This window comes from Passer montanus, unplaced genomic scaffold, assembly GCF_014805655.1.
Source record: "Passer montanus isolate IOZ18808 unplaced genomic scaffold, ASM1480565v1 scaffold119, whole genome shotgun sequence".
Lineage (NCBI taxonomy): Eukaryota > Metazoa > Chordata > Aves > Passeriformes > Passeridae > Passer > Passer montanus.
The window spans coordinates 766,545-791,290 of record NW_024358611.1 but is presented as its reverse complement, the minus strand read 5'-3'; the positions used below and the strand labels follow the sequence as shown (position 1 = coordinate 791,290).

The 24,746-nt window shown below is 41.6% G+C and overlaps 1 protein-coding gene across 2 annotated transcripts in view; it reads right to left on the bottom strand.

The window, feature by feature from the left end:
- MSRA (methionine sulfoxide reductase A) overlaps positions 1-24,746 on the bottom strand; it is a 232,445-nt gene that overhangs the window by 78,908 nt on the left and 128,791 nt on the right. For both annotated transcript variants that reach the window (XM_039697620.1, XM_039697621.1), the window contains exons 4-5: positions 16,273-16,377; positions 1,010-1,116 (exon numbers count right to left, since the gene is read on the bottom strand). In XM_039697620.1, the coding sequence (XP_039553554.1) occupies positions 1,010-1,116; positions 16,273-16,377 (212 nt within the window). The remainder of the gene's footprint in view (positions 1-1,009; positions 1,117-16,272; positions 16,378-24,746) is intronic.

Sequence of the window (24,746 nt, the reverse complement as noted above, 5' to 3'; positions counted from 1 at the left end):
ACACACACAGTTATCAGATCTGGAAATCACTTACCTGCAGTCCTGAGCACCTCTTTGTACTCAAAATAATTTCAACTGCAAGTAGGAACCAGCCCTAGGAGCTCTTCCAGTCATACCCACACTGGTAAAAAATAATCTGCTGCCTTTTGGGACCTTCTGGCTGATGTAAAAAGAGCTTTTTACTTTTAACATCAAATTTACACCAAAATTCCTGGTTCTTTAAGATAACATCAGTGAGGTGATTGTATAACTAAATACAACGAACACTGATTGTCTTTTGGTACCACTTAAGTTTACTGCCCTGATGTCCTAAGTGAGTGGTTTTTTTCATATAAATTTGAATAATTTAATATTTTTCTGCTGCAGAATCTGGATTCTGCAGAGCACTGGGCAGCACCACAGTGCAAAAACACTGCAGAATACTAATCCTTCTGCCTTTGGGAAGAGACAGAACCCATCTTCCCCAGAAAATGGGAAAATTGTGTGTAAGAAAAGGAATTGGTTGATGTTCTCTCACAACAACCACTCTCAGTAAGTCACAAGCTGTCACACCTCAGCCAAGACATTTATGGAAAGGCTTGATTAAAGCATCTCATAAGCATCAGGAGGGTAATCCTGAGTTATCCAGCTTAGTTATTGATCAGCAATGTTCAGGAACTCTTGGATCTGGGATTTTGGGTTCACCCTTCAGGTTTTGGGGTCCAGAGAAGCTTGAAGAGCTTTAAGTTCACAGATTTCTGTTCTGGTGGATGCACATTAAATAAATCGGTAGAAGACACTCAAAATATCTCTGCACAAGGAGCTATTTTTCTTTCTGCATGGTTATAAAATGACTCACACAGAAAAAATAATCCTAAAAGTTGGAATTTAAGGCAACTATGATGCAAGTTGGGCCTTGGACTGAGCAGCACGGAGAGTGCAACACACAGGGAGTGATTCTGTGTTAATTGGTGGCATCTGTGACCTCGTGCTCACAGCTGAAGCAATTCCACCCCCTGCCCAGTGTTACCTTCTGATATTCTTCCTTGGATCTCAGGGCAGCTTCCATCTGCTCCTGGGAGAAGGTGTAGATGGCCGAGCGATACTGAGTGCCGACGTCGTTCCCCTGCCGCATCCCTGGGGGGACACAAGGCAGGGGGATCAGCTTCCCTCCCTCCCTGGGGGCTGGGAGGAATCCAAAACCCCTCCATTCCACGGAATTCCAGCTTGGGTTGGGTTGGGAGGGACCTTAAAGCTCATCTCATTCCAACCCCCTGCCATGGGACAGCTCCCAGTAAATTCAGGATGTTACGTACAGCTGGATTAGCACAGTTTCTGCCATGCACACTCAGCAGGGAGCTTTAGGGAGTCCAAGTCTTTGGTTAAAAAGTCCTGAAGGGATTCAATGCTGATATATCCTTTTAAATGTCATGAAAATGAAATATGAGCATTTTAGGGTTTTGTTCCATCACACAATAGTCAAATACAGATGTCAAACCTAAAATAATTAATCTGTAGTCACTGTAATCATGGCACTCTTAAAAAAACTTATTTTGAACCATGCAAATGGTTATCAAAAAAATGCTGATTTCATCAAGTGCTTATAATCTTTTTTGTGCTGTGGGAATACAACTTAATGGGACAAAGGCACAAAATACTTCTTGAGAAAAATAGTTAGTTTTGGGACAGGCTGCCCAGAGAGCCTGTGGACTCCCCATCCCTGGAGGAGTTCAAAACCAGGCTGGATGGGCAATTTTGGCACCAGGATTTTGTGATATTTCTGCTGATATGTGTAACCCCTTCAAAAGACCTCTGTATGAAGTTGTTCATGCACAAATTTGCAAAATATGGGACGGATTCTTCCTGCAAAGCTACAAAACACTGGGCCAAAGCAGAGAGATGACAACTGTCCCCTCAAATGACGAGCCCAGATTTGGTTTGGCACTGCAATCCTGGGAAGCCACTGCTGCTTCCTATTCCCATTCCCATTCCCATTCCCATTCCCATTCCCATTCCCATTCCCACTCCCATTCCCATTCCCATTCTCTCCAGCCAGCTCTGCTGTGGATCATTCCCTAAACTCAATCAACAGCCTCAGAGCATCTTTAGCACCAAGAATTCTCTGGACATGTGCTTCTGCAGCTGCATTGGCAGCTTTGTTATCACTGCCTTTCTCCCCTTCTTCCCAATTTTGTGTTCAAGAACCCAACTTTGTGCTTTGCTGGAATAAAATGTGTGAATTTTAAGTTTGTCTGGTGGTGTGGATGAACCTGGGGGAGTGAAAAAGTTGGAGTTTCTTAAGCAGAGTCCTCCCAAAAAGCTGCAATCCAAGACAAATTGTAAACCATCAGGGTTGGTGTTAGGATTGCCACCAGGCTGCAGAAGCCCCTCTGAGGGTTCCCATCAAGTGTCAGGATTGTGGAGATGAAATGGAAAAGGAAATGGATGTCCTGATACCCCCCTGGCAAAGGACAGAGGGTGGAGAAAGAGCCTGTGGTACTGGAGGGAAAAGATGCCATCAGCTCACTACTGCTCATTAAATCATAGATTTATCCCTCTTGGACTCCCCAGGGCAACAAAAAATGATTTAAAGGGAAATACAATAAACAAACAAAAACTGCCTGAAATATTTATGAACAACAAGACACAAAAATATTTTTAAATATGTATAAGGACAAAAATTCCATTCAATGGCCAACAGTTGCATGAAAGAATCTGATTCCAAAACATCTTCTGGAGTTTTCTGATGATTTGGGTTATTTTTCAGCTGTTAAAATGTACTATTACAATAAAAACAACTACAATGTTCTTCATCAATACTTAATAGTGGCAAGTGCCACCAGAGGATATTTTGCTCATTCCTCTGGAAGTTCTTCCAGGGTGGCAGGGAGCTCTGGTAAAGCCAGTTTGGGATAAAATGAGGACAGTCCAGGAAAGCTTTAATTTTGCCAGAACATGTTAATGCTGATTGATGCTTGAGCTTAAGCATTAACATTCTGCAAATCTATTTATTGCTTAACAAACTGTTTAACAACCAACTAGGGAGGAGATTACAAAAATCTCTCTAAATGGAGGATCACTACAGAGGGTGCTGGTTTCCAGCATGAATTTAGGAGTGTAAGTTTGGTATGAGCTAGTGTGCACAGTGCTCTGAGTGAAAAAATCAGATTATTTAATATCTGCATGTGCCACCATGACATAATATCAGGGAGCCAGTCAGCTTAATTAATTTAAAGAAGAGAAGGTTAAGAGGAGAACTGACTCTAAATTAAAAATGTATTTCTAGAGAAAAAAAAAAAAAAAAGAAAAAAAAAAAAGAGAAATGAGGTTTTCAGTCCTGCCAAAGTTGTTTAACTTGGAAGGGCAATGGAAAGCCAAAGTATCCAAAATCCAGGTGGGAAATACGACAACATCCAAACAACAAAGAGTTTTTATCTCTTGAACAATGCACCTAAAGCCACATTCCATTCCTGAGGGCTTCACTTTAAGGAAATACATTTTCGCAGAATCATAGAATCATGAAACAGTTTGAATTGAAAGGGACCCTAAAGATCACCCAGTGCCATCCCCTGCCATGTGCAAAACCTGCCAGTTTAGGGACAGTTTTTAGGGTAGCTCCAGGAGATCAATCCTTTCCTCAGGGATAATAGGGAAATCTGTCAGTAGGACCTGAACCTCCCTTTCATTCAGGACTGAGATGAAAAACGGGTTCCTTCTTAAAGTTGGAACATCTGAATTTCTTAAAGAAAATTTCTTAACCCTGAGGAATCAGAGAATCCCTGAGGGTGGAAAAGGCCTCAGAGATCACCAAGTTCAACCATCCCCCAGCATTGCCAAGGTCCCCAAGTGCCACATCCACAGGGATTTTAAATTCCTCCAGCGATGGGAACATCACCACTGCCCTGGGCAGCTGTGCCAGGGCTGGACAATCCCTTCCATGAAGGAATTGTTCTCATCCAGATCTACTTCAGTAGATCTAGGGGAGCAAGAGCGAGACTAGAAAAGGCAAATCCTGTGTCCCTGACCAGGTGATCAGGAACACATCCAGCAGAAACAGGAACCAACAGACCTCTGAGGTAACAGCCTGGCACTCACTGGTGAGGCCTGAAACAAAGAAAATCAGCTGATGTGCTGGGAACAGCCAGAAATCCTCTTGTCAAAGAGTGCTTTGATAGAGAGGCTGGTTTTAGAATAGAGAGAAAAGCAGAGAATTTGCACTCTCTGGCAAAAGATAAAAATATGTGGGCTTTGGATATGGTTGTGTGGTGCCAAAGTGTGGAAAAGTCCAAAACCCAACAGCCCTAATCCTGTGTGGGCACTGGGCTGTCGTTGTAAACTCTTGTCTCTGGGGAACCAGAGTAGATGAGGGCATCTGGAGCTCCAAATGTGTTCAGATGTTGGGCATGGATCATATTCAGGAATTTCCCTCCGGCTGACCAAAGCATCCCAGCAGAGCTCAGCCCTGACCACTCTGGAGAACATAAAATGTCCTCACAGTGCCAGCAGAGCCCAGAGCACCAATTAACCACAAAAAGCCCTCAAGAGCTGAGCTCTGATGTGTATGAAATGGAAATTTGTGGTGAGAGGATGGTGGCTGGAGAGAAGAAGGGGCTGTGGTGAGCTCCCAGATCCCGTCAAAGGAAAAATTCCCAGGTTGAGACTGCCATGGAATATAAACACAATGCCACTGGGAAAGCTGATATTTGCCCAAGTGTGGATAATAGGCAAAGAAATAGCTCCAAAAATCCCTTTTTTACCAACACTTTGGTAGCTTCTGATGCAGCTGGGTAGGAATGACTTGGTTTTGGTCTTCTTCACATTCTTTGGCATCAAAGCAATAAATGCTGGCTCTCCTTTGGTTAGAATGACTGAAATATGGACTGGGATATGGAATCCTCATCCCTGGAAGTGTCCAAGGCCAGGCTGGACAAGACTTGGAACAATCAGGGATAGTGGAAGATGTCTCTGCCCAAGGGCAGGGGGTGGAATGAGATTATCTTCAAATTCCCTTCCAACCCAAACCATTCTGTGATTCTCTGATTAATAAAAATACAGATTTCCCAGTACTATTTCTTTTTCTTCAGAAACTGCAAACAAGCAGATTTGTCTCCAAGAAGCCAATGTTTAATACATTACCTACAGAATGCTAAAGCAAAAGACACTTTATTTTATTGGCTAAATCAAGGAATTCTTTCAAAGTATCAACCCTCTAATGATTTGAAAGTAACACTTATACACCACTCCTTATCTTCCCTCCATTTAAAAATAATAAAAAAAAGGTAATGGCATCATCCGTCAACTTTGCTATTCTCGGAGGATCCCAGGCATAATGGAGATAAATGGCTGAGGTCTCTTCGACTCTTCTCTGCCATCCAGTGAAATTTTAAAGGGCAGTTCATAGCTCTTATTTTTATCATAATTTTTCCCGTGATTTATAGACTTTTCTGCAGCTGTCACTTATTTTCTTATACCTGCAGCAACCTGAGATACGGATTGGTCATTTTCTTCTCCCCAATCAATCCTTGCTGAGTTAAGACTAATAAAACTCCTTCTTCCAGCTCATCATATCATTATTTAGTAAAAATCAATGGCACCATGTCAGCCTGGCTTGATGTCATCACTCACTCTAATGATTACATCCATACAGCTTAAAAGTTGCCAGGGGAAAGTAAAACTCTTTATGGCACATGATTAAAGGAGAAAAATGTTAATAGGAAAGAATTTCGTTACAGTGCTGTGCATTGAGAGTTCTGGATGATTTTCAAGGTGCTGTGGTGCAGGAAGCATAAATTAAATAGAAAATAGTTTCTTCGGGAGGTTTAAAAGAATTAATGAGCTTGTACATAATAAAGAGAAGTCTTACACCATCAACAAGGTTTAGAAACTTTTCAATATACACAGTTTTTAGTGTCAAGGAGGAAACTCTGGTTTTGGTCCTCTTTTGGCACTAAAAGATCTTTGAGGTCTTTTCCAACCCAAACCATTTCATACTGTTCCTCTAACACTTCAAATATTTTGTACATATTTTTAAAAACTGGAAATTCTTGAAGAAGACTTGGTTTAGAAGAAAAGCTCCCTGTATATTCATTCTTTATTCATTCCCTCAGATATAATAATGTATAAATGCATTTTTGAATGCTCTTTCACCTTTGAAGGAAGCTCATCATCAACCTGAACCCAAAAAAAAAACCCCCTCACAGGTTTGTTTTGGATGAGTGTAACAAAGCTCAAGTGTTAACTCAAATATCACTGGCAGGCAAAAGTGTTAATCCATTTCTAATTATTAATTGAAAATTATATTTACCAGTAGTGCACAGAGCAGATGAATAGAACAGTGAATTATGCACATAAATCATCCTTAACAGCACTAAACTTATTGCAGGGGACTTTTGCTTTAATCAAACTTGACTTCACTTTAATAAAAAGTTAAATGATTTGGTTTAGGCAGGATTTTAGACATTTTCTGCCATAAATAGGCATTAGGCTTTTTCAGAGGTACTTTCTCTTAAAAATCTGTCTGGGACCTGGATGAACCTCAACCTGCTGGAGAAACTCCAGAGGAAGCCACAAATATGCTCCAAGGACTGGAGCCCCTCTGGATCCAGGCTGGGAGAGCTGGGAATGTTCCCCTGGAAAAGAAAAGGATTCAGGGAGAGCTCAGAGCTCCTTCCAGTGCCTAAACGGGCTCCAGGAGAGCTGGAGAGGGACTTGGGACAAGGCATGGAGGGACACAGGGAATGGCTTCAAACTGCCAGAGCACAGGGATGGATGGAATTTGGGAAGGAATTCCTGGCTGTGAGGGTGGGGAGGCCCTGGTACAGAGAAGCTGTGGCTGTCCCTGGATCCCTGGAAGTGTCCAAGGCCAGGCTGGAGCAACCTGGGATAGTGGAAGGTGTCCCTGCCCATGGCAGTGTGTGGGATGAGATAGTTTTAAAGTTCCTTCCAACTCAGACAATTCCATGATTCTGTGAACATGGGAACAGAATGAAATTTTTATCCACATTTATTGGTGAATCTGGAACTGAGGTTTGGTTTAGGCAACCAAAACTGACCAAATATTGATGCCTCATTTGAGTCAACTGTGTCGACCAGCTCTTCCCACACCCACGGGAGCTGAGCCCCTCCATGCCCATGGAAACATTGAAATTTAAGTGGATTTAGCTCAGCCTTTATCCCTTCTGGCTGTGCTGGGGAGACAAGACCTGACAGCTTTCAATCCTAAATAAAATGCATGCAGCAGGGATGTGTGGAAGAGACTGGAGGACATGGCAGAGGGCGGAAATGAGCTCCACATTTTCTAACTGTGGGAAAACAGGAAAAATACCCAAAAGCATCTGATATGGCAAAGGCACTTCTGTTTGGGTACCAGAATTGGGCCCCCACTGCTGATTTTCTTCAGGGATTAACTTTGCTATGATGTTACCAAAAGCTGGACAACAACTGATGATGGGGAAAAATATAATTAAGATATGCAGGGATTCAGACCAGTTACCACATGGGCTCAGCTATGGAACCACAGAGATTTGCTGTTGTTTTCTCCATGTGCCTCCTCCCTTCTCTTCATTTATCTGCTGTTCATTAGTGCCTTGCCTCAATTTAGGCATTTGCCAGCACTACGAATCCAAACCCACTCCGATCCACCAGGTGCTGTTGCAACAGTAATAAAAATAATTAGTGATAATAAAAATAATAGTGTTGTCATTTGCTTTTATCAGCAGATAAGCTCATGGGACACTGCTCTCTCAAAACACAGACAAGTGTGCTCTTATAAATATGCACAAGGAAATTGCAGGCAGAGAAAAACAGTCATTCATTGAAAATATTGTTGTTCGGAAGAGAGTCAGCTTTGACCTCTTGTACCTAATTATACATGAAAACAAAGATTAAAAGCCTACTAATAATCACCATAAACTATGATTAATGATGCCACGCTTCAGTGCCTCAGATTTCCAGACCCAAGTACAGTAAACTCACTATTATTTGAAGAACAAAACAATGTTTGGTGTCTCTTTGTTTTGACTTCATCTATTGTTTTCTTTGCCTAAGGATTAGGAACAATCCATCAAAAAATTCTGCAGAAAAAGACTTTCTAAGGTTGCCCTCTCCTAATTCTAGAAACACATGAAAATTTAGATGCAGTTATTCCCACCACATTCCCGTTGGCTTCATGGATAGAACCACGGCATCATGGAGTGGTTTGGGTTGGAAAGGGCCTTTAAAGATCATCTCGTTCTTATATCACAGTCACAGAATATTCTGAGTTGGAAGGGACCCACATGATATTGTATTTTATATATATATAAAGTAGAATCTCATTCTTCCTCATATCCAGTATAAACTTCACCTCTCTCAGGTGGATTCATGTTTCCCACAGTGTCAGAGTTTTAATTTTCAGTAGTTCTGGGGAAATGGTCCACACATCCTTGTCAGGTGTAAAATAAAGAACTTAAAAGCAGTTGAATGAGGAATTCAGAGCCCAGAAGGACTTTTGCCCTTGAGCCAGAATTGATTCAGCAGCACTCACTTCAAAATGCAAAGTGTTCAGCCCACCTCAGCAAACCAGTGCTCTGGTTAATAATCCCCTTCATTAAGAAAGATGCAGGGAAAACATCATCTCCTAAACTGCAAATATAGGTCAGGAAAAGTCTATTCTAATTTATATGGATAAGAAGAGTCTAACGTGCAAATTAGGGCACGGCAGCTGAAATTCCTGGGGATGCAAAGCAGCCTAATAACACCTATTTATTTTTAATGCCTGTTTACTCCTGGAGAAACACAAAGAGTGGGAACAACAAAACGCAAGATTTCAGTTCAGGAAGGAGATGAAGCTGCATTCCCAAAGTACAACTTTGGCAAAGACTTTGCTACTTTAAAAACCTCAGAGACCACAGACATTTTGGAGGTGGGTTTGGGCAGGGGACTAAATTCGTTGCTGGTGGGATGAATCAAACAACTGTCCCACCACTGGGATTTCACTGGAAAGAGCAGGAATTAGAAGAAGACAACAGAAAGACTCCTATCAAACAACCCAGTTCTACTCTTGAGTGTCCAGCCCTGCAGGAACCACCTCACATTTATCTTTATTGTGTCCTAGCACATCGATTTCCATGGCTTTTGTTAATTTATCAACACAGGGCTGTGCTTTATTCGCTTCCTTCAAGAGCCTCCCAGCAATGTCTGTACCACTGATTTAATTAGCATCCTCTTCACTGTATCCTCCGAGTCATTAATGAAAATATTGAGGAGTATTGGACCAAGAATGGATCCCTGAGGGGCTGGTAATTCTATTTTGAATATATTTAATATGCCTGGTGACAATAGATTTTGTATTTCTGCTGGTTTTTGTTACACCTTGTAATAATGCTGAGACCATCAAGGCTCTTAATAACGTTTGAAATACATTACAAAGGTGCTTTAATCTGAGAGTCACAAATCTCACTCAAATTATAAAGGGAAGCAAGTTACAAAAATGTAAAGGCAAAACATAAAAATGGTTACATTTTACAGGGAGAGATTATTTTTTTCCCTTTAATCTCCAAATGGAGTTCCAGGCCTGTAGCAGAATACCAAATGTTGGTTTAGGGTGGCTGCAGCGTTTTTTATGTGTACAGCTGTTCTTCCACTGGTATAAGTAGACACATCTGCTCATTAGCAACACAATATCATTTCTAGTGTCTAATTTTAATTATTTGCAGATGATAGATTCCTTATGCAATGTCTAAAAAAAGTACAGGCCTTCAAAGCTGGGGAGAAATAAATATCCCCTCTGCAAGCAAACTGGGTCAGCACAAAGAAAAGCAGATATTAATCTGGAGAATTCCTGTATCAGCACCAAGGCTAAATGCCAGCGTGTTTGGAAGGTCACGGGGAGGAGAAATGGCTCCTACATTTCTTCTTTATCATGGATACACAAGACATATGGACTGAGAGATGCTCTGAACAAGTCTGGCAGGTGATGGGTTTGCTGTAGGACAGATGGTCCTCAACTACTGGAAAAACATCAGCCCTGCTTACATTTCCTGCACAAACACAGGCAAGATAAGGACTTGTCCCTGACAGGAAGGGGGGAATGAGATGCCCTACAATGACTTTGGTTCTCTGGGTATTCCTAAAGGATCAACAAGGCTGGAGAGGAAATTCCAGCAGCCCCTGAGCAGCCGTGGCCACAGGTTCGTCCTTCACCCTGTGGTCAGAGTGACCAAAACTGTGGAGTGCTGGCTTCCTCTCTGCCACTAACTCAAAAATCCAAACAGAAAGGCAGAAGGAATGAGAAATTATGGGATTTGTGGACAACAGGAACTCATCACAAGGAATTGTAGCTGTACCAGAGTTGTTTTCTTGTTTCCTGTGGGCTGGGAATGATTGGGTACTTTTGAGGAATGTAAGGAGCAGAACTACCCAAACAAGCATCTGGTTTGGACTGTGCTCAGGAAAAAACAGAACTGAAGGAGCAAGTGGATTTTTCATTTCTCCCAAACACATTTTCACAGAATCACAGAATGGTTTGGGCTCAACAGGACCTTAAAGATTATCTTGTTCCATCTCTTGCCATGGATTGGGACACTTTCCACTAGACCAAGCTGCTCAAAAAAGAAATTAGTTGTGCTGTCTGCTTGACTTTTGTACAGACCATAAAAGCAAGAAGGAGCCTTTCTTTAAAGTCACCTTGAACTGGCTGAAATTCCTGACAAATAAAGGACTTCACCCACACACAGGTCAGGAGAATTTCAAGATTAAAGCCCTTTACAGGACTCACATTTGCACCATGCCAAACACTCTTCTCTGGTATCAGATTGATTTTTCCAAAGGTCTGGAGGAATAGTTTCTGACACCCCACAAAGAGCAGCCAAACTTCCTGATCTGATCTAACATGACACATCCCTCCCCAACCAGGAGCACAGCAGGGTTTGGAATTGGCAAAGGCACTGCAGGTCAGTGCTGATGCCAGAAGGGTGATCCCACCAGCATTCCTGCTCCTGGCAATTTAAATCCTGGCTGGAAACCACGTTTCACTTCCATTCATGCAGGGTTAATTTTCAGCCTGAGCAGAGAACTTTGTGATTGCCAGAGTCAACACAAACAAAGAGCTTGTATCTGGCTGAAAGGTCAGGGAGAAAGGAGAAAATCACCATTTTCCCTAACAGAGAAGTCAAATATTACTTTACAGAAATTGTGACACTGCAGAAGAGGCACAAAACTGATGGCTGAAAGTCCAAGTCCCTCTGTATAGGTGCCAGCAGCACCATGGTCAGGGTGCAACTTTAAGGAGATAGTCAGTCTTACAATCTAAAAAAATCTGGAAAGCTTTAAGGATGGCCCCATTAAAAAAACAGGCAACACAGACTTTGCCCTACGCCTCTGCAAAGGTTAAAAAATAAAATTATCCACAAAGATTTTTTTTTTTGCAGTATTTTTGGCATATCCCATTCAGCCCTCTTTTCTGTATCAGTGACAAAGAAACAACATCTCAAGCCCTTACAGAGCCATCCACAGCAATCCTCTTACAGATCAGATCATCCCTGGGAGAGCAGCAAGGCTGAGCAGGGCACTGGAGGCTGAGCAGAGATGACAGCCATATGCCACTTGGCAGAAGTCAGGGGGTTGTTTGTTGCTTTTTCAGTCTCCCAATTCTAATGAATTATAAAACAGAGCCTAAATTAACAGTCAGGAGGACTTTGTCAGGGCCCCACACTTTGGAGATGCTCATTGGGGAGGATCTCTTTCAACTGTTTGATTTGATCAAAGGTTCCTGTTTTTCAATTGACTTCTGTGCACTCCAGAGCTTCCCTAAACAAGAGCCAGGCTCCTTCCCAGGGACAATTTGAATCCCAGTGAGGTGTCAGTCTCTTCTAAAGGACAACTGCTTGGAAAACAGGAGTTTTTGAATATTAATACACTCATACAATGATGAAGGATGGGACTGGCAGTCTGTACTCTTCAGCAACTTGGTACCAACTAAAGCAATAGTGAAAGGTCTTAATCTGCCATAGAATGTACACATTTGATGTTTAATGACATCAGAACAATGAGACAAGTCCATTATCTGTGCTGGGGGTAGAAGAGGTGAAATGGTGTTACCCCAAATTCTGGAAAAAGATAAAACACACTGAGCTTCTGTATTTTTGAATGAGATCTGTACTCAAGAAGTCCAGCACTTGCTGTATGAGACACGGGATTCACCCAAAGATTGTGCTGAATTTCATGAACAAGAAATCTTCTCATTTACCTTCTTAGTCAAAATCTTCTCATTGGCAGGCTGAGTCCTGCATTCCCACAAGGCTGCCAGAATAAAACTCACTGTGTGCACACAGCTCAACCACAAAGGAGAAAAACATTGCAGGTCAGAGCTCAAAACTCTCTCTTCTAGTATCTACATAAAGCCACATTTCCCACAGCCAGCTAAAAATACAGAATAGGTACAGGTCAAGGCAAAGAAACAATCCCAACTTAGAGACCTTCTACCATCCCCACATTACAAAACAGAAATTTGACATTGGGACCTTGTGGTTCAGGTTTTTCTCAAATCAAGAAATATGAATGGGGTGTGAAGAGCTTTGCAAAATTCTTGGACTGAGATTAGAACAATATCACAGAATCACAAAATCATTTAGGTTGAAAAAGACCTCCAAGACTTCCAAGCTTAAGTCCAATCTCCACCTTGTCCCCAGCTCAGAGCACTGAGTGCCAGGTCCAGTTCCAGTGTTCCTTGGGCACTTCCAGGGATGGGGACTCCAACAGGAAGAGCACAGCCCCTTCCAAAGTTTGACAGCCACTTCCATAAAGAAATTCCTCCTGGTGTCCAACCTTCTCTGGTGCAACATTAAGGAACCACAAAAATACCCAGGTAAAGCAACCCCCGCAAAGTCGGGGCGTGCAAAGTCTTCTGAGAACAATTCCTTCTTTTCCAGGGGTAAAGTGATGCTCTCACTTTTGGCAAATTATTATGGAAGGACCACGTGGAAATTCTGTTGATCCAAGCTTAGATGAAGGTTTGGGAGTGTTTCCACCAAGCATTGCCATGCCACACAGATGCCTGAGACAGTCGTGAAGGATTTGGGTGTCTCCATGGTTCGGTGTCACATGGAGACAGGAGCTCATTCCCAGAAGGAATTCAGCCACATTAGCACGGCCTCCTGCCTGGGCTAATTAGGTGATGCTTCCCAGCTGCCAGAAATCCAAGAGTGAATCACACATCTGCCACATCCAGCCTTCTTCTGAAAGCACAGACTGGAACGGTGCTGAACCCCAGTTGTATGAGGATATAAAGACATAATGTCATGATTTTATTTTGGTTTAGAGCCAGAAAGAATCAGAAATTCAGCTGATGAGTTTATCTGACCTGTTTTCACAACTACTACACTTCATCCACATATCAGTGTGCCCAGATAATGAACTTCAGTCATCCTAAAACCCTTCAGGCACGTCCCTGTTCTCAGTAGCCCACAGGCTGAGCCCAACCACTGCCAAAGCATACAGACATGGCAAAAGACTGATTAGGTGGGTGTTGTCCAAATTATTTCAGCAGAAATCCATTCCTCATAACTGGAAGATGAAGAATCATAAATTCCTTTTCCATCAGTTCCCAGCTCTGGCAATCAGGATGAATCCAAACATACGAGTAAGAAAAGTGGACCAATTGTCCTGATGTATCAAAACAACCAGTCCATAAGAGCCATGGAAACCCAGAATGATTTGGGTTGAAAGGGATCTTAAAAACCATCTCATTCCACCCCTTGCCATGGTCAAAGACACTTTCCACTATCCCAGCTTGCTCCAAGCCCCGTCCAACCTGACCTTGGACACTTCCAAGGATCCAGGGGAAGCCACAGCTTCTCTGGACACCCTGTGCCAGGGCCTCAGCACCCCCACAGCCAATAATTCCTTGCCAATATCCCATCTAAACCTACTCCCTTTCAGTTTGAAACCACTCTTCTTTTCCTCTCACTCCAGGCCCTTGTAAATATTCCTCTCCACCTTTCCTGTAGGCTCCTTGTAGGTACTGGAAGTCCTCAATTATTTCACTCTGAGGATTCTCTTCTCCAGGCTCAAAGAAAGAAGCCACCCTCTGGTGATGGCCAATTTCTGATAATCCAAAGGAAAAAAAAAGAGCAAGAAAACCAAAAACTTGTAGGACAGGAACAAAAACTCTTTCATAAACTGTACAAGAAAACCAGGAAGGTCCAGCAGTGTGATTTGAGGGTGGAGATTGCCTTAGAATCACACAATCCTGGAATGGTTTCAAAGAGACCTTAAAGATCACCTCGTTCCAACCCCCTGCCATTGAAAGGGATCTTTCTCAATGCAGAGCTCCAGGTTTTTCAGGAATTGTGCAGCTGAATTATCCTGAACACAGCTCTAAAGGAGGGGGTTGGAAAGGGAGGCTCATAAATCATCAGCATGGGCCACTGCATTCGACAGATTCACTGGATTCCTTCTCCTGACTGGAATCAAGCCCCTCTTTTAAAATGATGGATTATCCCGTCCAAAAGACTTAAAAGGACAGTGATGGGAAAATACTCCAATGTTTAATTACACTGAGGGATGTGAAGCTGCTTCATTCCACAGTGGAGCTTTCCAAACTTCAGCTCCCAGCTACTGCAGGTTTGTCAGGGTCAAGTGCTGAACCTGTCACAAGGTACCTGCAAGGTTGACTTGATGATACAATCACAGAATATCCTGAGTTGGAAGGGACCCAAAAGGATCATTGATCCAATTCCTTGGGGTCTCCCAGGACACCTCAGCAATCTCATCCTGTCCCTGAGAGAATTGCCCAAATGCTCCCGGAGCTCTGGCAGCTGTGACCATTCCCTAGGGAGCTGTTCCAGTGCCCATCCACCCTCTAAAAGAAAAACATTTTCCTGATATCCCCCCATGACATGGTGCTCTCCCTCTTTCATGTGTCTATTCCCAGCACTGGGGTGGTTTTCTGGGCTCTGTATCCTTTTTTTGTCCCTCTTCAAATCCCCAGCAATATTTCCACAGATCCCTGGGATGGCAACAGAGGAACTGCACAAAATGTTCCAATTTCCTGGCCCTGCAGACAGAAAATTCCTGACTCAAGCCCTTTCCATACAGGCAGAAGTTGCAATAACCACTTTGGGCTCAGTGGAAGACACTTATCCACAATAGTCCCTGGATCCCTCTTTGAGTTTCTCTTTCCTGGGATGGCATCACATTTTGGAGGTATCATCTGCAATTTTTTTGTTCCCAGATGCGGTAACAAGTGGCATAATTACCATGGCTGTTCAAATATTGAAATGAGTTACTTGTGTGCAGCGTTTCTGGGAAATGGGAGAAGGGATGAGGTTTATTGGAACTCTATAAACATGCAAAATGTTTTCTGCACACAGTTTCCCATTTGTGTTTGCACAGATGTGGGTCGTGTCAGCACAAAACCTCTGCCAAGAAGGATAAATTAAATCCAAAGGTTTGGATAAGGCAGATAGGTAGAATGATCCACTGGTGTCTCTGCACAACATCTCTAAGCCCTTTTTGTTCCCTTTTTCTAATCACAAAATACACTCAGTACTGTTGAAAAATGTTAAATCCCAAGCTGTGATGAAGGCTAAAGGGCCTGGGTAGAAATGAAATAAAATAAAGTAAAATAAAATTTTAAAAATTAAAATAAGGTAAAATAAGGTAAAATAAAATAAAATATAAAATAAAATAAAATAAAATAAAATAAAATAAAATAAAATAAAATAAAATACATTTTTAAAAAACAAAATACAGAAAAATAAAATAAAATTTAAAATACAAGGTAAAATAAAATAAAATAAAATAAAATAAATATTTTTTTAAAGAACCAAAATATCGCAAAATAAAATAAAAAATTAAAATTTAAAATACAAGGTAAAATAAAATAAAATAAATAATTTTTTTAAAAAAAACCAAAATACAGCAAAATAAAATAAAATTTAAAATACACGGTAAAATAAAATAAAATAAAATAATATAAATTTTGCAATTGCAAAGAAATACACTCTAATTGAAGAGACAAAAGAAATTACAGAATAAATTGTCATAATCAAAGTTGAAGAGAATTTTCCATTGTCTCCCGTGCCACTCTGTGGGAATTTTCCCAGCCCAGGCAGCTGTAAGGGAGGAGGGGCACTCAGAGCTTCTGTGCTCCCATTCTCCCTCTCCCTCTCTTTCTCTGTCAATAAATGTCTGCAATCATATTCCTGAGCTCCAGTGTGATTTCAAGGTTCATCTCTTCCATGCAGCTCAAACACTAATTATCCCAGCTGTAATTAGTAAGATAATTAAATACTGGCTCGCTCATCACTCTACCTTGTGTCGGGTCATGATTCTCCCAGAAGACCTTGAGCAGTTGCTCAAAGCTGATGTTTTGTGGCTCAAACACCACCCGGACGGCCTCGGTGTGCCCAGTTCTGCCTGCAAATTCAAAATAAAATCAGATTTTAGCAGTGACAATTAGCCAGGGCACACTCAGGGTTTTGTCTCTGCGATTCCAAGCACGGTCCTTTGGTTTTGTTTCATGTTGTCCTAAAAATACTTTGATTTAGCACCATTTTTACCTGAGCTTTTTTGCACAATGTTTTATATTTATGTCAACTCTACTAAATCTATTTGTTCAGACAGGGCCATCATGAAATAAACCTTGCAGAGAGACGAGAAGAGAAAACAGTGATGTTATCACAGCAGTTTGTTAGCTTAAATGAGAAAATATTAATAATTCTAACAAATATATAAGTGAAAACCAGCAAAATGTTTGAAATATTCCAAATAAAGCATTAAAATATGAAAACTTCTATGTCTAAGCTGTCTTGACAGGGTTTGTTTCCGTGGAGATATGGATAATATAATTGATTATGAAATAATTATCATTACTATAAAATATCAATAATATTGATGATGATTATAAAAACAAATATCAAGGGTGTGTTTACACACAATCATACGAATTCCAAACTGTTTCACAATATCCCAGACTCAAAAGTGTCAAATCCTGGCTGAACTTCAAATTTTATGACAGCAGAAATACAAGGAAGTTTAGCAGATGTTACAGCACTTACAAAAATATTATTCCTATTTTTCAGTTACACTCTTGATAACTTTTTTTCATTTCTGACTTGTTTATGACTCACAATATTATTGAAAAATCCAACTTCTGAAGGATCTGGCCACATAATTCATTTAAATTGTAATTAATAGTGATATTGATGAGTGCTCAGACTTCTCAGGTGAGAGTCCACTGCACAAAGTGCATTTTATGTTTTATATATGTTTTATATTTTATAATTTAAAAATTAGACATGCTTATTGTCATTACCTATTCATGAATGGGGGGGGAAATCCCATCCTTCAATTAAATCATAAGACACAAATATCAAAAGAATAAACTGGAACTGCCTTTTGGTGAGGACATATTAAGCTCCTTGATCACATTAGGGAGGTTTTTATTTAATTTACGCCAGCACAAACTCCAGATTTATTCCACTGATTTTAACAGAATCAAGGAATTCCACACAGGGTGAATCTGGCCCAGTCCTGGCTCCTGAATGAGCTGTCACCCAACAAGAAAAATCAGATCCTGTGAGTAACTGAGGAGGGTTCAGTAGAGGCATGAGGAAAAATTTGAATTTTTAAAAAATGGAGAGAAATAAAAAGGATGCTGGGAAATACTAAAGAGCCACAAAGCGGCAAAGTGTGACAGCATTTTATCAGTTAATGGGGCACCTGAAACAAAACCTAAACAAGGCACGGAGGCTTGGGCCAGCTAAAAAAATGGGATTTGAACGTCTGGGATTAAATTTAGTCTGGAATGCAGAGAAGTAAAGGAGGACACATTTGAGATACCTGTAGTCTAGATCTGATTGAAATCAAATTGCTCCCTATCTCAATATATCAAAATCTGCCCAGTGAGATGAAAAAAGAATATCCAGGTTTCCTGGGAGCTGGAGTGAAGCCAGGTCCCCCTGTCCTGCAGGATGTCCCCATCTGTGACCCAAATCCTCTCTGCCTTTTACAGTCCAGGGAAGCATCTCATTACCTGAAGCCAAATTTGGATGGTGGGAAGCAGGATCACCCATTCAGAAGAATAAAAATACAAGTTAGAGCTAATTGGTTTAATAATGAAGTGAAATGGTCTTCAACAAGAACCAACAGCCAGCTCAGATCAGGGATAGAATTTATTCCAGATTTTTGGTTTAATGTCATTGATCAGCAAAAATAATTAATTTGGTGGTGCCAAAATTGGGACTTTTGCTTGAGGAAAAAAAGGAGACTACAACAAGGGGCGTGTCCAGCTTGCCCAAGCCAACATTGTTTTTGTTAGTCATGCAGGCACAGGGCGGGCATGGAACATCTCTGTGGGTGTGGCACAGCAATCTTAATGTCATTGATCAGCAAAAATAATTAATTTGGTGGTGCCAAAATTGGGACTTTTGCTTGAGGAAAAAAAGGAGACTACAACAAGGGGCGTGTCCAGCTTGCCCAAGCCAACATTGTTTTTGTTAGTCATGCAGGCTCAGGGTGGACATGAACATCTCTGAGGGCGTGGCACAGCAATTTGAGCGGTAAATGGGGTGTGGCACATCTCTGAGGGCGTGGCACAGCAATTTGAGCGGTAAATGGGGTGTGGCACATCTCTGTGGGCGTGGCCCAGCAATCTGAGAGATAAATGGGGTGTGGCACATATCTGTGGGTGTGGCACAGCAATTTGCGCGGCTGTTTTCACAGGCAGGTGAGAGATAAATGGGGTGTGGCACATCTCTGTGGGCGTGGCCCAGCAATCTGAGAGATAAATGGGGTGTGGCACATCTCTGTGGGCGTGGCACAGCAATTTGCGCGGCTGTTTGCACAGGCAGGGTTGCAGGTTTCCTCCTGCTGGTGGAGTTTTTATTTGGTTTTTTGTTGGGTTTTTGTCGGTTGGTTGGTTTGGGGTTTTGTTGGGTTTCTTTTTTTGTTGTTGGTAATGGTTTTTACAAGATCAAAACCTGCAGTTAGTAAAAGTGTATGTAACCAGATAGAACCCCCCAAAAACGATGTGTCTGTCCAGACCCCTTTCTGTGCAGAGTGTTTGAGTTTATCAGTGGTACCAGGGGGCATCCCAGAAGAAGCCTGCCTGTGGTGTGAACAAGAGAACAATCTCCTTTCTCTGGTGGCCGAGCTTAGGGAGGAAGTGGAAAGGCTAAGGACTATTAGGGAAAGTGAAAGGGGAATAGATTGGTGGGGTTCTGCTCTTCCATCCTTGAGGGAGGCCCACCAGGGGTCAGAGGACTCCCACTCCTCCCACTGTCAATAGGAGGACACACTTGGTGGATAAAGGAGAGTGGAAATGGGTCCCCACTCAAGGAGGTAACAAAAGTTCCTCCCAATCCCCATCACCTATCTAGGAGCCACTTCAGAATAGATATGAGGCCCTGGATGAGGAGGGTCAGCCAGATGATGTAGAAGAAAATCATCTGCCCAGGGAGCCTCCCAGGTACGATTCATCTGTCAGATGGATTACCACCTCTGACATCAAAAAGGAAAGAAGGGTAATCGTGGTAATCCCCTTCTGAGGGGAACAGAGGGCCCCATATATTGACCGGACCCACCCCACAGAAAGGTCTGCTGCCTCCCTGGGGCCTGGGTATAGGATATCACTGAGAGACTGTCTGGGCTGATTCAGCCCTCTGATTATTACCCACTGCTGATACTCCAGGCTGGCAGTGATGAGATTGAAAAGAGGAACATCAGGGCAGTTAAAAGGGACTTTAAAGCACTGGGTCACATGGTTGATAGGGCAGGAGCACAGGTAGTGTTCTGCTCAGACCCTTTGGTGGCAGAGAAAAACTATGAAAGGAATAGCAGAGCCCACATTATCAAAAAGTGGCTCAAGGGTTGGTGTTATCAGTAGAATTTTGGGTTTTTTGATCACAAGGCAACTTTTCCAGCAGCTGGCCTGCTGGAACTGGATGGGCTCCATCTCTCTGTTAAGGGTAGAAAGGTTTTAGCTCAAGAACTCGTTGAGAGGACTTTAAACTAGGTTTGAAGGGGGAAGCAGATGCAGCTGGGCTGCCTGGAAGCAGGTCCAAGGGTGGTAAGCCTGAGTTAGGGGTTAAATTAGTAACCAAGCAGTGGTGGAGTCACCATCCCTGGATGTGTTTTTAAAAGGACTGGATATGGCACTTGGTGCCATGGCTTACTTGAGGTGTTAAGGCATGGATTGGACTCACTGATCTTGCAGGTCTCTTCCCACCTAGTGATTCTCTGTGTGATTGTACAGTTAAAATCATATTAAAGAGTGGCTTCTGATTTCAGTATTTTCATTTTTTGTAAGCCAACATAAAGCTTATTAAAGGTTTTTATCACTATGGAGCAAATTACTGGTCTAAAATGAACAGGTTTAGACCACAGGAAAGTTTCCTAAAGAACTTAAAAACAGCAGAGGTTTTACCTTTCCTCCTGACTGAAACAGCAATTACACCTTGTCAACACTGCCTGCTCCTGCTAATCCAGAAGTTCAAAGGATCAGCCTCCTTTTTCTCCCAGAATAAGGAAATAATGGTGCTCCTCTGAGAACTATACCCTGACCTCATGAAAAATATCCTCAGATGTGTGGCTAAGAGACTGTTAGAATAGATTTAAAATCAATATTCACCCTCAGGGGAAAAGAAAGGAAGTAATGCTGCTGGTCCTACCAGATTCACCTCTCATTTTCCTCAAAGCCTTTCCACAATACAGTGGATTTTCTTTCTGCTGTGGCTATCCCTAATAACAATCTTGGCATTGGTGACTTTTTGCCTTAGGCTTGAGTCTGACTACGAAAACAGAATAATCCCATTTTGTTCATGTCTCACACTTGGTAAATCCAATGCCAAAATAACACAGCATCAACCCAGGTCACTACTCCTCTGTATGGTGAAAAAAACAATTGAAATATTTCTAATCAAACCTTTTTTGTAAGAGTTCTTAAAATGGAGAGGCAGCAATCAAAGAGAAACAATAAGCCCACTTGTTCTCCAAAAACCCGCGTGTCTTTAACATTCAACAGCCTGACATTGAGGAGCTGCAAGGATTTCAAATTATGTGAGTGGGAGATTGATTCTCTCAGTGACATCCAGCTCTTCACGTTAGTGCCTCCTTCAGAATTCCTCCTGAAATGTCCACTTATATTGTCAGAGAGTCACAGTGTCCTCAGTTCACCCACTGCTTTTAATTAGGAGATCTTTAATATCCCACAGCAAAAGTTTGAATGAGTATGAACACTTCTAGAACCCTCAATGTCTGGATGACATTTTTTTTAATAATTTATGGAATTATAAATATAATTCTAAGTGCTGTTCACTGTGCAAACAGAAACTCTATTTATTGGAACCATTATCAGATTTCCAGTGCTGGCGCTCAGTTCCTTCAACTCTGGAAGGGCTTTAACCATTGAAGAACCTCCCAGCAGAAGGGAAGACTTTATTACACCGAGGCAGAGAGGGCTGAGTGCCAAGAGCAGATTGTCTGTTTATCCTGGATCCATTTCCCACTTAGAAAACACGGCCGCTCCCGGAGGATTAACTCCAGCGAGCTCGTTCAGTGGGGATTCCAACCCTGGCAAAAACGCGCCCCCGGCAAAGAGCAGGAGAAAAAGACGTCTGAGTGACACATTTTCAATTCCTTTTCTTCCTAAGAGCATTTAGACTCTCACCTTCTTAATCATGTCCCAGGTGAGTGCCCAAGCCGAGGGATTAGGGAAGAGAATTCATTCTTTTTAACTGGCTGCATCCAGGGAGTGTTTAATTATCTCCGGCAAAGTGGAGCAGCTTCCTAGGGCTGGCTGGAGAGCTCCTCACCTGGGAGTGTCCCAGCAGCCACGTGGGCTTCACCTCCACCTGGCCCTGCCTCAGGTGAATTAAATTCTACAGAGCAAAAATTCCAGAACCACTCCCTCCTGCCTCGATTCTGCAATAAAAAAGGACCTGGCTCTTTTGAGAAATAAGGTCCTGACTCCATTAAATCACAGAATCCCACAATAGTTTGGGTTGGAAGGGAGCACAAAGATCATTTTGTTCCATTTATTTGTACTCAGGTCTATTTAACAGCTCTTCATCACAAGAATGGCCCAGAGTCTGAGGAACAACTTATCCATTACAGCTCCTGCTCCCAGTGTATTCCATAAAGAGCAGATAATGACTTCTCACACATTTTCAAAGAGTTCTCAGAAAATAACTCTCTCTTTTCTCACCTCTTCCAGGAATCCCTGAACTGCCCCTGTGCTTGTCACACCAACAACACAACCTCCTTGGGATCCCAGAATGGTTTGGATGGGAAGTGACCTTAAATCTCATCCCATTCCACTCCCTGCCATGGGCAGGGACACCTTCAACCATCCCAGGGTGTTCCAAGCCCCATCCAACCTGGCCATGGACATTTCCAAGGATCCAGGAGCAGCCACAGCTTCTCTGGGCACCCTGTGCCAGGGCCATGATGCCAATGTGGAATGTAAAGAAACACAACCAAACTTCAGCACTCGCTCATTTGGGAATTAAACCAAACTCTGCTATCCAAAGTCACGGCCCAAGGGAAAATGCAAAATACTACCCAAAAAAAATGGTCATGGGAAGGTCTTTTGAGCATCACTTTCTCCAAACCAGCCTGAGAATTTTTATTAAGTCGTGGTTATTGCTTCCAAAATTTCCAGCACCTTCCTATTAATTAAATAAACAAACCAAAGGTCAGCACTAAAATACTGAGAGCACATTTTGGGTGTCCCCTCCCTTTACATTTTTACCTTCAAATCAATGAGGATAAAAAGACTGGAAATAATCCCAGATTCATAGATTTTTAATAAGGGTCCATTAAAATATTTTTATTTGAATTCCTGCCCAACACGGAAAGAATTTAATGGAACAAACCCTTATTTTGTACTTCTACTACTGGCACTAACTTGTGGCTAATTTATTTTACCTCCTTCTTTATATTTTAAACTACTTTAATGACTTTACCAGCACTGAACTTGGAGATAATGCTTGGTTTATTAACCACTGTGAATTTCTGCTTTAGAAAATATCATTCTTTAACTTCTCAGTGTGATCCACACTCCTTTTTTATCCAGTTTTATCAAAACATGTCAATCCTCTCCAGCAAGAAGCCAATTTATCGCTATGGGCTGGCCAGTCCTGCAGTTCTAAATCAAAATAAATTGTCCATAAATTCTAGAAACTTCCTGAAACTTCTGCCTGGACCACAGAAAATCAAGTATTTTTTAGTACCTACAGAAAGTAGCTCATACAGCAGCTACACTGTGGTGCATCTGCAGAGAAAATGTTATTAAATTTTATTTATTTGGTTTATTAGAGGACAGGTGAATCACCCAGTAAATGAAAATTCATAAAGATAAGAAACTTTGCTGATAAAACAATGAACTGCTCTTTCCAGTGCCTTCTAGAATCACTTTATTTTTACCCCTTAAGAACAAAACCAAGAGAATAAAATCGTGAGTAAAAAATGGAGTTGGACATGCTGTTATTGTTACTTTTTTTCACAGAAATGCTCATATTTTTCAGTGAACTACTTGAATGAAATTAAAAAAGATTGGCAGTTTTCACAAAAAATAAGCTTTTTTAAAAAAAGTTTGCCAAACAAAAGTACTAAATGAACCTGTTTCTTATTTGCAAGTATTTAAAATTTCTGTGGCAGAGCTGTAAAAATTTTCACTGCTGTTTGCTAAAATCCTGTCTTTTCTTTAGCAGCAAGATGGGTTTGATAAACAGAGTATTGATTGGTTTTTCTGAACAGAATATCTGGAAGAAAGAGCAGTGCTATAAACCCTTTTTTTTTTTTTTTGTAAAATGGCTGTACATTGAACAGCCAACAAACAGGAGAAAATGAATTATATAAACCTGTAGGAAAAAAAGGAGGTGGCAAAATTTTCCTTGTTCACTGTACTTGATATAGGTTATGTTTTTATAGGCTGAATGTCCACAGTATAATCCCTTAAAAGGGGATTATTTTAGACTCCCTCTGGCCTGGTCCTGTGGACCAGATGCTGTTCCCAGTCGGAATGTGCTCCTAGAAAAAGATTTTCTGGTTTAATTTCAACCAAGTGAAGGAAAAATGTTGAAGATGGGCTCATAATTAACACCATGGTCCTATGGAATACAAGGTCTTGTCAGCCAAACTCCATTTCATCCTCCCATGAAATTACAAGTGTGGCTGTAATAAATGTGGGATGTAATAGCATGGATGGAACTTAGGCTTTATTAATGCATTTGACTTATTACTTCATGACTGATTAAAAAATTAACACTCCCCCATATCGATAGTGCACATGTTAAGTGGATTAAGAATTGTATAAATGACATCTCTAAAAAAAAAAAGTTGTCCAAAGGGAACAAGGCTTGAATGGCAGCATTTTTATCTGTCCTCTGCAGGGACTGCTACAGAGCCTGTTGCTCTTAAAGCCCTTCATCAGGAATTCCAAAGAAATATAAAGTCTCAGTTTATAAATTCTGTGGATAATTCAGATGATGAGCTGACGGGATGGTCCTACAAAGCCATTTCTTGCTGCATTGAGGCCATTCCATCAAAAATATATTAAAGAAGTCAGAGGTAAAATCTCTGCTGTAGGGAAAAAGTGACACACCTGGTACCTGCAAATGGGGAACAACCTTTGAGGTAAAGGCAAGGGTGGAAATAAACATGGAATTTCATTACCATACTGCAATAAAAGGAAATAGGGCCTGAATTGGGATGTCAAAGAGAAAAGGGGTTGTAGGAACAACTCTGGTGAGATCAATCCTGGCACTAAGAAATCCTGAAAAGTC